The sequence below is a fragment of the Parasteatoda tepidariorum genome, chromosome 9, assembly GCF_982258835.1.
Source record: "Parasteatoda tepidariorum strain Cologne lab strain chromosome 9, Ptep-v5.0, whole genome shotgun sequence".
NCBI classification, from domain to species: domain Eukaryota; kingdom Metazoa; phylum Arthropoda; class Arachnida; order Araneae; family Theridiidae; genus Parasteatoda; species Parasteatoda tepidariorum.
The window spans coordinates 75,433,068-75,452,000 of NC_141763.1; the positions used below are offsets into that span (position 1 = coordinate 75,433,068).

General features: G+C 29.2%; 1 protein-coding gene across 2 annotated transcripts in view; it reads right to left on the reverse strand.

The window, feature by feature from the left end:
* LOC107446213 (uncharacterized) overlaps window positions 1–18,933 on the reverse strand; it is a 57,103-nt gene that overhangs the window by 15,346 nt on the left and 22,824 nt on the right. Inside the window, exon 1 of one of the 2 annotated variants that reach the window (XM_021148157.4) lies at window positions 14,290–14,508. The exons of the other annotated variant lie outside the window; for it this stretch is intronic. Within the exon in view, the coding sequence (XP_021003816.2) occupies window positions 14,290–14,334 (45 nt within the window). The 5' untranslated portion in view covers window positions 14,335–14,508. Of the gene's footprint in view, window positions 1–14,289; window positions 14,509–18,933 lie in introns of those variants that run through there. 2 annotated transcript variants of the gene reach the window in all.

Consider the following 18,933-nt stretch of genomic DNA (forward strand, 5'->3'; position numbering starts at 1 on the left):
TCTAGTTTCTTACTGAACTACACTGTGAAATTTCGGATCAAATTATGATAAAAAGTAGTGGCACCCTGAGTGCAACATCCTTAACGTCCATTTTTACCGTAAAATAATATACCATAATTTTTACTGCAATATTTATTTATTGCTGTAATTATAACAGTGATTCGGTGATTTTACAGTAAATATTACTGTAAAAGTTTCGGTATGTAAGATTTTTTGTTCTGTAAAAATTTATGGTAAAGATGGATTTCATGATTTGATTTGCAATTTTTTACTGCGTAGAATGCTTCAAATCTTTAGCAGAGCTTTGTGCTTGATGACAATGCAATTTGCAGATCCCTACAAGCAGAATTTAACGTCATTTTTATCTCCAAATGGAATTTATCGTTTAGCAAAATGCTGTCCAATTTCTGACTGGAGACTTGTGCCAGGTGACAAGTTTCGTTGTTTTTCTAATAGCTACAATTTGCGGATCGCCATATTGTTAGCACATGGAGTTTATTATCTAATAAAGTTTCAGACCATTTTCCAATTTGCGTTAAAATATCATCTGGGGCTCAGTGCCTGATGTCAGTACAAGGTTCAAATGTTGTCAAAATGGTACAGACAAAATTTATTACCATTCAATCATTAGTTGAAACTTCAACAACTAACAAAATAAGAGACTCAAATCTAACGAGGTAAAAATATTGATTTAAATAACTTAGATTTTGTAATATTTCAAAAAACTGAAATGGAGAAAATAATTGATATTTTTGGACTAAAAGAAAGGAAAACATCCGACGCATCAATTTTTAATGAAGTTCTGTCATCATCAACTTTTTTTCTTTCTTTAGCAAGTGATGCGCCGTTCGTGTTTCATATTTGATTTGGAAAAAAAATTATTATCTCCTTTTCAGTCTATTTGAAAGAAGCAGCTATTTTTTATGCATTTTTTAATTTTATTATCTACTTATTCTCTTGCTTTCAAGTATTACATATTTTTGTTGGTTGTTTCAAACTTGCAACTCCAGTTTCACTCAATAAAGTTTCCGACGTTTAAAATAAAATATTACTATATTTGCTTGTTACATTGAGAAAAAATGTACGGCTAAAATTATCAAAATAGGGTAATATTTACCTCATATCTGGCTTTATGGGTGGAGAAAAAACTCTGCAATTTTGACGAAGAAATTTGGTGATGATTTTGGTAAAATTTACAGTAACATATGGTTTTACAATATGTGATAAAATTTGGTAAATTTGGTCATTTTTCATGATATCTTAGAGCATGGAATAAAATCCATTTATTCCATGCTCTAAGATATCATGAAAAATGACCATTAATTTATTTTTTAGTTTTGTATATTTTTCTAAATGTGTGGTAATAACTATAAATTTGAAAATTTAGAACTTCCGGTAAAACGTTTCCATAATGAACAAAAAAATTAACAAATAAAGGTAAAAATCGAAATTTTGGTTACGTTCATTGTATCTTTCGATTTTATTGTATTAAATATGGTATATTGTGGTTTTATTGTATTAAATATCGTATATTTTGGTTTTTATCGTATTAAATATCGTATATTTTGGTTTTTATCGTATTAAATATTATTTTGGTTTTATCGAATTAAATATCGTATATTTTGGTCATATTAACCAGTATTATGTTGTTGTTTTTTACCAGAAATGTAATTATCATATATATATATTGATTTTCCTACGGTTATGAGAATGTATTGTAGAAATAATTCAGAAAATTACGATCTGATTTCGATTTTACTTATTTATTTATTTATTTACTTATTTTGTAATTTCTTATAGCACAAAAAAACATTTGTTCAGATTTTAAATTCATTATTAAAGTGTCTTACTTTTAGTCGATTGCGAGTGAATATTTTGTAATGTTTTACGCATTTTTTTCTAGATAAAATTGTCAATAAACGACTATGATCAAAGATTAAAAGAATTAGAATTACCTTAGTACTACCCAATATCAGTACACCATTTCTAAATTTGGCAAATTACTAAGAATTATTATTTTTTGGGATTACACTGCGGTGTTTTTGAGTTTTTCACATTTGGCCAGTCACCCATGATTTACACAGGATTTTCATGATTATACACGTACACAATATATTATAATAAGGAACATCATAATATTTGTTATGTCTTGATATCAATTTCAAAAAGAATATCTCGTACTGGAAAACTTTCCCCTATATGCAATGCATAATGGTATTCTAGAATTTTTTGTCAGCAACTAAAGTGATACCTGTATAACTAATTTCAATTTTCGAAACATGAATTTAATCCTAACGTTTATGTTCTATATTCGTAAAATTCATCTTATAAAACTTAATTTGGTGATGTTATTATAAAAAAAATAACAATATTTTAAGTTTTGGGCTATACCTTTCTCTCTTTTTATTCTTTTTCTCGTTTTCTTCATTCAAATCTTCTCTTTTTTTTGTAAGACGTTACCAAAAGTAAAAAAAAAAGACTTATTTAGAGTCGTGACTTTAATATTTAAGCATGAGACACAGTGAACATCTGAAAAAAATTCTTTAAATAACCTTAATCTATCTTTGACCAGGGCATGTTCTACATTTCCTAATTTGACATAACTAGTTTCACTGCCTTATTTTTCAGGAAAAAACTACTTAAATGTTGAAACATAAAAATATCCGTTTAATTATTGGAGCTGTTTAGGTACTGTCAGATGTTAGTGATGCCTTTTATTTACATTTTAGGCATTTTTATATTTTCTATAACAAATGATAAGAGAAATTTTAATGAGCAACGTAATTAAAAAGTAAGCTAATAATTTTTAATTAAAATATTTGTTTTTTTATAGAGTTTTTAATTTTATAATACTAGTCTTCCCTTTTAATGCTTTAAGGAATTAATTAATGGAGATTTACTTATAATTTTACAATATCTTTGTATTTATCTTTGTATTCGTAGAAAAGGAAAAAAAGGGGAAGGTAAAGCAAACATAGATCAAAAATAAATTTCTTCAAATGTTGTGTGAAATTTTTCTGCAATCAATATACTTGATTATAGGAAATCGTTCTGTATTTATCATAACAGATTTGAGATATTAGATCCATTTTTCCGGCTAAAATTTTTTCAAGTATGCCTTTATTTTTATCGGATAACGCATTGCATGTGCATAAACGTAAAAAAAATTTTTAAGGCTCAGTTAAAAAATATTCAATTCTTTTCATTTTAATAAATAAACGATATGTTACCGTAACATATAAGTCGCTATTGCCAATTAGTCACTATAGCTAAACAATATAAGCAAAGTTTCATCAAAAATTGACTCACGATTCTCTGGGATATTTTTGCAAGAAGTTTGCCATTTCCCCTTGCCTTTTTTTGGTCATTTGATAGAAATCGAATTAAACCTCATATCCAACAAAAGTTCGGCTCCGATGAGAACTATCAAGCACCTTCCTTTTAGCAAGGGCTAAAAATTTGCATCACCTCGTAAGTTGAGTTTTACGAGAGAAAGTGGAATAGGATAGTAGAAATAAGATTCAAACATGACATCCAAAAAAAGCTCTGTCCAGCAAATAACTGTCAAGCACCCTTCTTTTATTAAGTGCTAAAAAGTTGCATCACCTTGTAAGTCGAGTCTTTACGTGAGAAAGAGAATTGGATGAGAAACTTAAATACTGTTATCCATATAAATGAGGTGTTGACTCTCATATTTTTTTTAACGCAAAATTGAAAGAGATTAAGTTCGAGATGATCTAGCTATTCGTTAAAAATTAGGGTGGTTTTATGCAAATTCATTACTTTGAAAAATAAATTGGTTAAACAAAACTCCAGACAAAAACGAGATAAACCTTTAAAATAGTAATTGTAGCAAGTTTTTATCATAATATACTGATTGTTTGATGATGTTTTTGTACTTAAAAATGTACTGCAAATGGCCTTTTCCTGAATACGACACAGATAGATGATCTGTAATATGGCGCTGTTAAACTACAGAAACGTTTAAGCAGGCAAAGCCGGAAAACAAATTGGCATGTTTACGAAATTTTTCCAGTTTATCGATTTAACAGGTACTTATATTGTTTTCTAAACTGTTTGAAATCGCATTTTAATGGGTTTTTTAAAATTACAATAACAGCTGCTTTTCAACTTGTTTAACTTGAACTAAAAATCGTGATACATTTCAATGATTTGAAGAATGCGATCCAATACCAAATCATAACTAACTGAAATATTTTTGAGGAAAAAAATTTCATATGGAACACACATCAGTTTTAAAAAGAAATTATTTAAATCGCCAGTTATCGTTATTAAAGCGACTGGGGCTTACAAAAGTAATACGAAGAATCTTTCCTTACTAAAGAGACTGAATTTGTTTTATAATGGTACGCCTATTCCAGAAAACCAAATATTTATTTAATAGAAATAGAAACCATATCTACTAAAGCAACGAATGACACTCGGAATTTTAAAAAATCTATAATTTGTAATGACAATTCATTTGGTTTCTAACCATTAGCTTAAGTTAGTGCATATTTACGTTTAGTGAATTTATACGGTAACTATTAATTATTTTTTCGTTCATGTCCTTTATTTGAATAATATTGAGACAATAAAATCAGAATTAGGATCTACGCATAAAGCACTAAGAGCGACTCAATGTAAGTCATTTCTATGTAGGTTTAGGTTTCATCGTTATGTGGCTGGTTAACGGAATACAAACAATAACAGGGTCGGATTAAGAGGAGAACTATTGCGATGACCCCAGGCTCCCAATTTTTATAAGGCTCAAAAAGTGGTCTATTAAATATGAAAGTATATTTGCATAAATTTTTAAAAAACTTATATTTTCAAGCTAAATGTTTTTCTGTAAAGGTAAGGTATTGTATTACCATCAATTGTATTACCATACAATTGTAAAAGCATGTTGTTTAGCATTATTGTTATTAAAGCTAATTACCCAGATAGAGCCGTGATGGCTCAGGGATAGAGCATTATCACTCCAATGTGGTGAACCGGGTTCAAATCCCAGCGATAGCTGGTCGATACGAGTTCTTATCCGGCTTGCATCGACCTCAGTGCTGATGTGAAATATCCTCAGTGGTATACGGATCATAGGTTAGAATTCCTTAGCCGTCAGGCTAACCGTGGGAAGTTCTCGTGTTTTTCCTCTCCATATAACGCAAATGCGGGCTAGTTCCATCAAAAAGTCCTCTAAGAAGGCAAATTTCTCCCAATACTTGAACCAGGAGTTCCCTTGTCTTCTGCATTGGGTTCATAAATACAAGGCTTCGGGGTTGACCATAGGTAGTCTAAAACCCAAAATTTGGTCGGCTGTTCAACGACGGTTATTAAAAAATAAAAGTAATGAAGTCGTCTTTTACAATCAAAATAAATGTATCATTATTTTGAGTGTAAAATTCAACAGCCTTCATTTATCACAATAATTTTATCTATTATCTTCTTGCGCTTGAAGCCGCAAGTGCTTACCATCTTTAACCATCTACAAAACACTTAAAATTTCACAGGGATGTTGAGTTGATAAAATTATAACAAATTTGCTAAACACGAAAAATTCTAATTTTTTTTTCCTTTTCGGTTTTTAAATTATGTATGCTTGATAATTTATTACTATAGTTAACATTTATAAGTTTATACAAGATGTTTTTGATGACACTTAATCACACAGAAGATTTTTTTTAAAAAAATAAAAATTTAAAAAGACTTTTTCTTTTTGAAGTTCTGTAAAACAAAGCTTAACTGGAATTGAGTTTCACGAATGTTTCAATATCTTTCTGAATATAGCAGAATATAGATAAAATTTGACTAATTTGATATAGATAGCACCTTAAGTTACACACGAGCCCCAGGTCCGATCATACCTGCATCCAACCCTGATACGATATATCAATGATAGACAATAATAAGAATCCTAAATATTGAACAATAATAAGATTTTAAAATAGGAACAGAATCTTGGAAACTTCCGGTGTATCCCTCCGCTTATTACGTAACGATGCGTAAACAGGCTTGATATTCGATTATTGGAGATGGTATTTAAATTTGCACGTTATTTTACTATTCGCAATATTTGTCTAATGAAAAGGTCGGTGAAAAGGTTGATTGAATATGTCGTTTACCGTAAATCGATTTAAAGAAATTAATATCATGACGTAAATAAAATGTAAAGATTCCCATATTTTAAGTATTGATTTAGTTATTTATTTTATATTTTCAGCTAAATTCAAATAGATTTAGAGGTCATATAGAGATCAGTGAAGAATACAAAAGTCTTTTACAAATTTTGACTGATAACGCCCCCTGTGCTTAATTTTCAGCTGATAACCATCCATAAAAATTTAACATAAAAATTTTTGACCCAGTCAAAAAGAAAAAACTTTGTCATACTCCGTTTTTTATTATATTTAGAAATTCCTAAGCACTTGTGTAAATCAATGCATTGCATTAAGTTAATGCTTTTGACAAAGTTCAATCCTTAAACAAGTATAGATAGTAATTTCTTAAATTTGGTGGAATGTTTACCCTGGAAAAAAGATTTTGTTCTTTACAAGTGTCCATTTTTTCCGAGCATTGCCTCCCTCATTCTGCTTTTAGGACCTAAAAATGCATCACATTTGAAAGATAAATTTGACAAACTTATTTATTTTGACATAAAATTAAGCTTCTAAGCTAAAAATTACGACTTCACTTTCTTTAGATACTAATAACAGAGCAATGAGCTGAAAATATTCACTAACAATGAGCATTTGAAACAGGGATAATGACCGTTAGTCAAAACAATAGTCTCCATTTTACTTCATCTGGACATCGGAGAGTATTCCTAAGGTTAAGGGCGATACAGGAAAAAAGTAGCACGCTGACCTTTATTTTCGCTTTCCAGCTAGTTCGCCGAGTTCGCCCGCGAATAAAAAGTGGTGAAAGTAAATGGTTGTTCGTGTTTACACTATTGTAGTATTGTTATTTCGTGACCTCACTTAAACTATATTTATTTTAAGAACAGTTTTTAAATTTAAAGATGGACTAATTTTACATTTGGTATTCGATATGACATTAGTAAGGTATAATTGTATTGTGTTAAGTGATCGGACAAGTGCATATCATCAAGCATTTTAAAACAATGCCGCAACTATTGTTCCATATAGATTCATTAGTAGATGAAAATGATATGTTGAGCGAGATAAATTATTTTTAACATTAATGAACATGGAAAACTGTAATTATTAAATATAAGTGTATGAAAGAAAATTGATTTTACTTTATTTTATTCGAGGAGAACAAAATTCTGGTCAAAATATGGTACTGTATGGTAATGGTATTCATGGTAAAAAAAAACAACCTAGTTCAGGTTAATAAAGCAAAAATGCACGATATTTAAACCATTCATTTGGTTATTTTTCCGTTTGTATGAAAACGGTACACAGAAAATTCAGGTTTTTCAAAATAATAGTTCTCATTACCACACATTTGGTAGAAAATATGAAACTGAAAGTAAATTTAATCGAATAAATAGCTTAATTACCATCATGCCCTAAGATATCGTGATAAAATTGCTAAATTTTATAACTAAATTTTATCATACATTATGAAACTATACATATTATACCAAATCAAAAAAGTTATATACATAAAATTCAATTTCTCACGAATTATTCGACCTATTTTGCTCAAATTTTGTATTTTGCCATGTAAAATTATATTCTTTAAGATAAGATTTTACCACGTTTATCAAATTTTATCACATATAGCACAAGGTGATGGTCTGGGAAACATGCTCGTGGATGATCCGGAGACAACATACATACGTTTGACCGGGAGAACACATTCACACACCATCCATCCATCCATATATCGTAATTTTGACCTGAACCAAAGCACGATAAATCTCTGATCCTGTATCCTTCAGGTATTGATTTGTTGTAGGAAGTTGGAGTACTTTGTGACCCTGACAGACTTAGTGTGCATCAGTCACTATTTTGTACACGGGGAGTCTTCGGCCGGCGGGGATCGAACTCACCTCACGGACATGAGCCCAATGACCTACCAGCCAGGCTATTTCGGCCCCCCGTAGAATTTAAAACTTTCTGTATAATCGTTGAATAACCGCACAATTGTTAATTTTTTATTTATCGGAAAAAAACTTATAGTCTTTATGGTATTTCTCCCATGCAATTTCAATTTTTTCAATTCTAAATATGTTTTTAGCAACTTACCCTTGACTAAGCCCCCTTAAATACTAACGACGACTGTGTATTCAAAAATATTCCAGGAAACTAAATGATCTATTCGTTAAACTTGAGTTTGCTGTTTACAAAGAAAATATTAAGGAATGATCCAACCTTATTTGAATCAGATTCTAGAATTCAGAGGAATTCTCTTGGAGAATTCCAGAACTTACAAGAAAAGCAATCAAGTGATCTCTCTGTTGCCTAATTCATTAGAAATAAACAGCGAAAGACAGAGCCGGATTATACCTTTCGTAGGCCCTATGCATAGCCGTTTTTGGGCCCTCCCCTCCTTCCCCCACGCCTCCCCTCTTTTCAAAATATATGCTAAAATTTTCTTATTAATTAATATATTTTTTTTTACGTTTTTATTAATATGGATTTTAATTTACAAATTTGTTTATCGAACTTTATCTGCAATACCGACATACTGCCGATATTGCAGTTGATGTCGATAATACCATTATGATTATGATTAGTTCGATCGATAACTATGTGAACACTTCACGTCAACAATATAACAACAAACCGGCAAAGAAAACAATGAAATTGATAGTGAAATTAATTACAAGAAATATTTATACTACAAATAGTTTCATAGTTTTCATAATACTATGATAACTAAGTGAAGGAAATTAACATTGCATCGCTCGCACGTTTGGCATCGCTCGCACTTATGTTTATTGAATACGACATTTTGCGTAGTTTGGAATTCGACAGCATAATACAAGATATCGTTGAATCCAAAAATTGCAAAAAAGTAATATGTTAGATCATAAGATTCTGCAAAATAATTTATTACCGAAAAATATTATATTTTTATTTGTATCTTCATAATTTCGTGCAAAATACACTTGTTGTTTTTAAAGCTAAATTATTTTTGTCAACAAATTTTTTTCTCCCAAGTTTTTCGTAGGCCCTAGGCACGTGCCTAGTGTGCCTATAGGTTAATCCGGCCCTGGCGAAGGATCTGTATCCTGTTATGGCCAAATTTTTACGAAACAGAGGCAAAGTTTGAACTACCCTATTGAAAATAAAATTTGGTCAAAACTGCTAGAATAGTAGAATTCAGTTTGTTTCTGGTTCTAAGAGAAAACCGAAAATCTCGGTAATTTTTATTGAAGCGCATTGGCAATGATTTTAGAAAATTAGATTAAAATTAATTTTTTGATAGATAGATAGATTTGGAATTTAAACCATTCAGTTGGTAATTTTTCCGTTCAAATGGTGGTTTACCAGAAATTTTGTTTCTCAATATTATAGTTTTTATTACCAAATTTTTAGTAAACAAATACGAAACTTAAAAGTAAATTAAACCAGATAAATTATGTAGCATGTTCTAAGTCTAAATGGTATGCCATGCTCTATGGTATCATGATAAACTACTAAATATTACCCTGTTTTCCAAATATTATCACATATTATAAAACAATATTTTATTTTTAATTTCACCAAAATCATTACCAAACGGGGAAAATCTCCAACTACCAATGTTGGTGTTTCAATAGAAACAGAAACATGGTAAATTTTACCGTATTCTGCCGCATACTTTTTTTCTTTCTTTCTCAGAGTTGAAAAAGTAATTAAATGTCTTTCAAACATAGGACGAATTTCTTGCTAACCTTTTGACGCAGAATTTTCATTAAACACATTTTTTATGCTTTTTTTTACATTATTTTATAGTAATTTAATATTTTACATTATTTTATATTAAAATATTATATTAGCTCATTAAAAATGTATTGATATGAAATACAATATAAGACACAAGTGATTTTTTTCTGCGTTAAAGGTAAAATCTCCCAAAAAGCTCATTTTCAAACAATAATTTTTCTAATTTGCAGTTATTTAGATCTATGAGAAACAGTTATTAATAATTGAAATTTCTTTAATTTAAGAAATCAATTAATGAAAATATTTTAAATATGCCGGGAAAAAAATTCAAACGACTGATTTTCGGTTTTTATATTTTCGTACAAATATAATTGCCATAATCTAGCATATCCTTTTAAGTAATTACTAGACTGTATTTATGATTAAAAAATACAAAAGGTAGATTTTTTCATGTAATTCAATCATCAGAAAAAAATATATATAAAAGGGATACCGTTTGCTTCATGTGCGTCAACGGGCACACTTCTCAAAAACGGGAACTGTAGATCTGACAAGTTTATTTAGCATTTTATCACACACAAAGTATTATTTTATGGATAACAATCTTGCTTAACCATTTGTTTATCCATTGCTTTTTCATTTTGAAAGCCCAAATTTTTGGTACATTTTTACATGAAATTAATATTTTATAAGTAATGTTAATTTCAAAATAGATATTTACGTGAAACTGATCAGACTGTTTTGGAATTACGGGTAAAAAAACATAGTTGAGTTTTCCTATCAAAACTTTAAAAATCGACCAAAAATTAAACCTGTTTTTTTTAAAACACTTTTCATTGTTTATATACACGTATAATTTATTTATACAAATTTTCAAATTCATTCTTTGCTCTTTCATGAGAAGCTTAAATTAAAATATATATATATATATAAATAAATAAAATAGATACCAACATACACTGTAAAAAATTCCGGATCAAATTCCGGTAAAAAGTACTGTCAATCTGAGTGCATCATCCATTTTTTATCCGAACATTTGTATACTGTGATTTTTACAGTAATATTTATAAATTACAGTTATTCAGTGATTTCACGGTAAATATTTATGTAAAATTTACGGTTTGTCATATTTTTTGGTTTGTAGAATTTTACGATAAAAACAACTTTCTCCTTGAGTGCTGGTACGTAATTTGATCCGGAATCTTTTACTATGCACGCCGCCCTTGATATGCATAAGAAAAATGAAAGAATATTCAGTTTTTTTTAGGATAATTATTTTTCAAAACGCATTTCAATTTGTTGATTAAGTTAATGACTAAACTTCGTTCTCGTTATTTTTAGACAAAGTTATTCAAAATATAAAAAAATGAGTTAAACGCTCAGTCAGTAAAATGCTCAATGATGCATTGCTTCTTGAAAGACTTTTCAGGAGTGACGAAGTATAATTATTCATTAGATCCAAAAATCGCTGCTTTTGTTTGAAGGATTCAGATTTTTATTTAATGCATCTTTTTTTTCTGAATTTATTTTTAACATCCAATTGAAATAAGAGTTTTTCGTTGCAAAATCATTTTCAATGACTTATTTTTAGCAGTCAATATAGGCTTCTTTAAGATGCTATTTTAGATTTTCAGCAATTAGTTTCGACAATAAAATTTTTTTATTATCTACTGAAAGTTGCATAGATCTTAAAAAATATTCACTTATCAAATATCACTTATCACAAATATTCACAAATTTTCACAATATTCATCTTTAAAAATATTCAAAAGAATGCTTTTCGATTCGATAAATTATGTTCATAATGAATTTAATTACAGATGAGTCAATTTTTTTAGACGTAATGACAAGAGATATAAATTCAAAAAGCTACTCAAATTTATAATTTAATTTATTAAAGTTAAATTCTATGAGTATTAAAAAATCTTTTTCGTGCATAATATGAGAAATTTTATCGAAATTGCATGGTATAGTTTTGTTCTAAAACAATAATTTTTAATCAAATTTTCTTATGATGTACGATTAAACAACTTTTTTTTATTATTGTTTTATTCTCTAAAATAACAACTAAAACATAATAAGCGCATCCTAAACTATAGTTCCGTGCAATTTTACTGCAATGTTATTAAGGCTTCAAGAGACTTTGAAAGTATAGAAAAAGTTGATAAAATTATTTTATACAGATATATTTCAATTGGTTACCTTAATAAGGTTACTATAAATCTGTGCCATATGTTGATACAAAAGGTGGTTCATAACAATGTATTATTTATGTAATTTCAGTCTTAATACATTATAAATCGAATTATTATGAATGAATCATAAGGGTCCGATAAATTATGCGAATATTTTTTAAATTGATGCATAAAATATTCGGCATTTTTTTAAAAATACGTAAATTGGTCACAGATGACTTAGAAAAAAGCTAAACAGAAAAAAAACTAAACTTAAATAAATACAATTTTTGGTTTTTCTTTGTTTTAACTGTAACTTTTCAAATATTATAGTAGAGGTTATAATTATGTTATACTTTATATCCATATTCAATATCATAGCGATCATAAAACTTTATTAAAATGAAGTAGCGTTTGTCCAAAAGTGAACATTGCACGGAGAAAAAATTCTGGTAAAATTACCATACTTATGATAATGGCTGTTCTGGAGAAAAAAAACATAATTCTGGATAATGAAAACAAAACATATAGTATTTAAACCATTCATTCGTAATTTTTTCGCTCATGTGATGGTAATGGTTTACCGGAAATTCTAGTTTTAATAATTCTGGTTTTAATTACCACGAAAGTAAAAAAATACATGACTTGAAAGTAAACTTAACCGAATAAATGTTTCTATACCATGCTCAAATACTTCATAATGAAATTACTGAATTACGTTTACCAAATTTTGTCATACATCATGAAATCATATTATACCATATCCAAAAGTCATACATTTAAAATTCGTTTTCTCAGGAACTATTCGACCGATTTTGCTCAAATTTCGTGTTTTGCCATATAAAATTATATTCTTTAAAATAATGTAAAATTTTTATACCTTACAATTATTAAATAATGTAATAAATATATACTAAAAATTATTTTTGTGCAGGAAATTATCTTTGGTTAAATAAATTTCATAATTGTGTGAAATTTTTTTTAAATTCGCTTAAAAATTTCTCGATATTTTTTAGAAGTCTTTATTAAGGGATTTAAATTTTGACAATAAAACAATATTTTGTTAAGTAATAAGAAAAAAATAAGTGCAATTAGGAAAATTAAAAATCTATATCATAATAACTAAAAATCTTCAATTTTCAACGTGTGAATAAAATAATCAGGTAGAATTTGTTGTCTGTGGGCTGCTTTTAATTGAAAAACAAGATTAAAAGCATTTGTGAAGCTCTAAAGTTAATAATGCACATCAATTTAAGTTTTGACCAATTCATTCTAAAAGTTTGATATTAGACATAGGGCATTCAAAAAATAACGAAGTGGACTTAGCTGGTTTTGAATTGAACTTTCTAAAATTATTATAATATTATGTAGTAATCAATTAAAATTATTGAACTTCAACTTTTTTACTATCTATTGAATACAACTTTGTTTCGATTCGTGGTTAAAATATGCACATTATTTGAAATTTCTTATAAGCATGGGTATTTGAATTTTACGTTGTAAATACTACTCATTAGAACAAATCCAAACTGAACTATGAATGATAATTGATTATAATTGTTATAAATTTTTACACTTTAAGGTGAGGAAAATATCACGAATTGTATACATTTTTAAATAGTATGTCAAACAATACACTATTCGTTGCATACACTATATATTTAATTTCTAGATAAATTTTTTAAAAAAAGATCAGATATTATTGAAAAAGGTTTCGATTGATTCTCGTAGACAAAATCAATATTTGAATTTTTAAAAACCAACAGATATTATTTAAAAATATTTTGATTGGTTTTCGTAGTCACAAACAACATTTGAATTTTAAAAAAAGAGCAGATATTATTGAAAATTGTTTTGAATGATTCTCGTTGTAAAAAACAACATTTGAATTTTTTTGAAAAAAGAGCAGATATTATTGAAAATTGTTTTGATTGATTCTCGTAGTCAAAAACGACGTTTGAATTTTAAAAAAAGGAACAGATATTATTGCAAAATGTTTTGATTGATTCTCGTAGTCGGAAACAACATTTGAATTTTAAAAGAAAAAAAACAGATATTATTGAAAAATATTTTGATTGATTCTCGTAGTCAAAGACATTTGAATTTTCCTATTTTCATACAAAATCGCTAATTTTTTTAATTACATTACATAATTAACTAAACGTCCTATTTCATATAATTTACAAAGTGCCCCATATAAACAAAACCGTTATTTTCAATTAAACATAAAATTTTAAAATTTTAAATATTTTTTTCTAAAACAAGCTTTACTGTACCTGTCCAATATTCCGTACAGCGCAATAATCATTTTTTGCCTTCATAGCGTATCCTTTACCAATACCCGGCCACACAAATATTCAGCAGACGATGCATAGACGAATTTTTTTTTCTCAAGCAGGGGTGGCAACATTAAAAACTCACAGACATCACTATTAATTTAACGGCAGCTGACAGAGGCAGCAACGTCTTGCACGGCTGCTTCATGACTTGTGGGCTTTTACTCTCAGAGAGGGAAGAAATGGGCACATTTACTGCCACTGACCTCAAGAGCCAAGAGTCCCAGTTTTAGAGAGTGAAAAGATAGAAGGCGGAAAAGAACTCCCATTAAAAAAATTGGAAGAAAGTGGAGAAATTATTGAGCAAAAAGACGAGTCCGGGTTGGGTTTCAGTGGAAGATTTCTTTCCACTTTCTCGTTGACCTGATGACGAGGAAGAAGAAAGTTGTATTTCTTGATTGATTTGGAAGTTTGTAATTAGAGTTGTTTCGCACACTTTTTTACAACCTGCCACAGCATCTTTGCGTCTGTTTTTAGTCTTTCAATTATTTGGAACAGAGTTATCACTTGCCTGATTGTCAAAAATTTAAATTATTTACACTGTTTAATCTTAATTTTATTGTAGGTTGCAACTATGTTTTTCAGTTTTTATTTTATTTCAAGATTTTAGTTAAATTCACTTGATTGATTTGGAAGTTTGTAATTAGAGTTGCTTCACGCACTTTTTTACAACCTGCACAGCATCGTCTGTTTTTAGTCTTTCAATTATTTGGAACAGAGTTATCACTTTGCCTGATTGTCAAAAATTTAAATTATTTACACTGTGTTCATCTCCAATTTATTGTAGGTTGCAACTATGTTTTTCAGTTTTTATTTTATTTCAAGATTTTAGCTAAATTCACTTAAAATAAAATAGAAAATTAAGCCTTATTCATATTACATGAATTCCAAACGTATATTTCATATTCAAATAACATCAAACCATAGCTATATATATCCACATGGAATGAATTTTATATAACGTCATATATGGAATAATTCTCAAACCATATCTGTTGTTGTTTCTAATCCCCAAGAGGTCCATCCCAATTAGACCAATTCCATAAGTCCAAAAATGTCCAGGAAGTCTAAAAACAGATGAGGTTTTGAAAAAACCTCGTCGATCTTAAAATCGATACAGTTTAGAATATGCTCGGGTGAAGCCTGAGCAGTCCTACATTTAGTGCAAAGTCCAAAAGTCTTTTGCCCCTGAACATAGGAGAGACACCTCAAGTGACCACTTGCAAAGCGAGATAAACAAGTCTGCTGGCTTCTAGGTCCCTCAAAAAGCAAGGCACTTCCAGGTCGTTTTCTGAAATACCAATTATGCAGAGGAGGAACCCTCCAGAGGTCCATAAACATTTTTTAACATATCTACATGTGATGACTATCAAATCATATCCTTATGAGATGTATTTAAAACCATATCCACATAAGACCTTATTCATATCGAATATATTTAGTACTTTTTCCTAGCCATCTTCAATTAATATGGTTTTGGATCGATTAATGAGGGTAGTATATGGTTTAGAATCCATCTAGCAAATAATATTCCTATGAAGCTAGAAACCCAGTGATGGCTGTCTTTCATAATTCTCGTGAGGTATATTTCTAACCATATCCACATGAGACGATTTCAAACCATATTTATATCAGATATATTAAGCGCTTTTTCCTTATCGGATATATTCTAAACCATATTCGATTAATATGGTTTTAGACCAATTAATGCGGCTAGTAATGGTAACTATTGTATTTTATAGCTTTATATTCCTTTCTTATTGCATTTATGGGTTTTAGGTAATAAACTCAGACTTTAACAATACTTTATTGATCCATGTGCCACCATTTTGTTAAAAATGCTTGTTTTTTTTTAAAATCAATTCTACATTCAACGTAAAATAAATCAATGAAGCCGAGGTGAAAAGAAGATGTTATCGAGTGCTCCGTGAGTAAATGCCTCCAGGGGAGATTTCTATATCATCGACCCTATAAACATTTAGTTTCGCAGTTTTCTAACTATTGTTTTAAATATATCCCAATACGTTTTATAAACATAGCTCTCAACAACTATTATTTTAAGCGTAGCTAAAAATAACTATAAATATTTTTATTCATTTTTAGTTACTAAAGAAAGACAATATTTTTTTTAATAAAGCAAAAATCGCAAATGTAAATGCGTTTTAAAACTTTAACAAATGAAACAAACTATAATGCTCTAGTAAAGCCTAAAAATAACAAACAATAAACAGAATTATAAAACAAATAACAGCATTGTCCATCAACATACACAATTTTGTAATCAACATTCTCAAAATTGACTATTTTATCTGAAGTTTTTTTTTATTAAGGCATTATCATTCGTATCCAAGAACAAGCAATTGTAGACATGGCATGCAGTTTTTGTTCTCGGATTCCCAACTGCGAGCTGACCACACTAAATATAGCAGGAGTAAGGAAAAATTCGCCATCAGCAAATACCTACGTGCTCAGACTCACAAACAGTGCCATTGGCAAAACAAAACTGTTGTCTGTTGCCTGTTCTCCTTTCCCATCACTCGAACCAATTTTCGAATTCCATATCGTTGTCCAGAAAGAAGCTATTACTGTTTTCAAATCATAGCATTAAGAAAATTTTCAGAGTTGGGGGAAATTCGGAAACAAGTTTTATCTCTAACTTCATTTCCTGTTAAGTAACTTTAATGACTAGGAAAGTCGTGTATATATCTTTTAAAATAGGACGCATTTATAACTGAAAGCTTTAAATTGTTTTTTTTAGTACTAAAAAATGATTTATGCATGCAATAATGGCGATAGTACGCGTGAGGCCAAAAGGATGACCTATCGTTTCACAATTGTGCAAAATGTAATACACAATGTAATAAATGTCACAGATATGTAAATTTTTTTTACTAAATATAACTTTAAAGTATATATTTAGCCATGCACTGTCGAATAATGAATAAATTCACTAGTTATTATTTCAATCGAGTACAGTTCAAGTTTACCTTTCCTAAACTCCCAAAAATAAAATTTCATTTCTAAGATTTTTTTCGTTATTTTTGACAACCATATCGTCCCAATATCACGTGATCTTTTTCTTTGCTGAAAAAGTTTGAAATTTTAGAGAAATTGTTGATATATCATCTGTTGATATATCATCGTCCTAATATCACGTGATCCTTTTTTTGCTGAAAAATTTTGCAATTTTTGAGGAATTGTTGATAGATCATCTCAGTACATTCTAAGAGCTTTCTAAACTTTTTAAAGTTCAAAACAATTCGTACTGTAATGCGGGATGGTACAGAAGTTAGTTCCTTTACTAGACAAGACGATTTCCCGGGTTCTCTTTCTTTCAATGCCATTGTAGTCAATCACTTACACTTCTTTTTCAATTTATGGTTCATTTCTTAACTATTTTCGCTATCCATGTGCCAAGTTAAGCCTAATGTTTTGACAAAATTCGTATTATCAAACAAGTGAAGACAGTTAATTACCTCATTTTGGTTGGAAAAAGCAGTTTCGTCAAAATAAGAGAATTTTTCATTTAACATTTGTACAGCGTATACTTTTAATTTTTTAATTTTACGATGTCCATCTAGATAGGGGACACATCGTTCAACTTCGCACCTTTTAAATTAGTTAGTACAATAGCATCAAAAAGGGCAAGCCTTTGATTTAATCACAAACCAATTTTCTGAAAGAATAAAAATAGTTAAGAACACAATATAAAGAATTATGATCATGTGTTACCGCAAATGAAAAGAACTTTCAAACTTTTATATGTACGTATTTATTAAATTATTCACAGATTTGTCTTCTTATTTCCCTAATACCTTTCATTTATAAGTTTTTGCTGAAAAGGAGAAAGGGGGGTTGAAATTGCCAAAAACATGTTTTCATAATACTTGAATGACTCCTAATCGAAAAGAGGTCGAAATTTGTGAAGAAGCTTGTTTTTGCTGACAAGGAAGGAAAGGCTCAAAATTGCCAAAAGCATGCCGACGTAATTATTTGACGGTCCCTAATTGAAAAGAAGTCGAAATTTGTGCTAAAGCTTATTTTTGCTGACAAGGAAGGAAAGGCTCAAAATTGGTAAAAGCGTGCTTGCGTAATCTTTTTTTTTTATAGTCCCTAATTGAAAAGAAGTCGAAATTTGTGATTGCTTATTTTTGCTGACAAGAAGGAGGGGTCAAAATTGCCAAAAAAAAAAAAAAAACATGCTTACATAATAGTTGAACTGCTCCTAATCGAAAAGAGAGCAAAATTTTTATTACAAGATATATCTCTCACATACATGGAAGTGAGTAAAAAAAATAATAAGTATAATTTGTCATTAGTTTATCTCTCCCAGCCCTTTGTATTAATCCTTAATTCGACTAAAAATGATGCGAATGCAAAATAAATGAAGAATCAGTTAATGACACTTTCCCCCATCTTATAAGAAGGAAGCTCTGCCTTTATTGAGTTTTTAAATCAATTCTAACTTTAAATGATCCTGAACTGATCATTCTTGGAGCAAAAACTCGAACTTTCTTCTCATGTAGAATGAAATCACGAGGAATTCCAATTATTCGTAATGAGATCATTGAATTTGTTCTGATA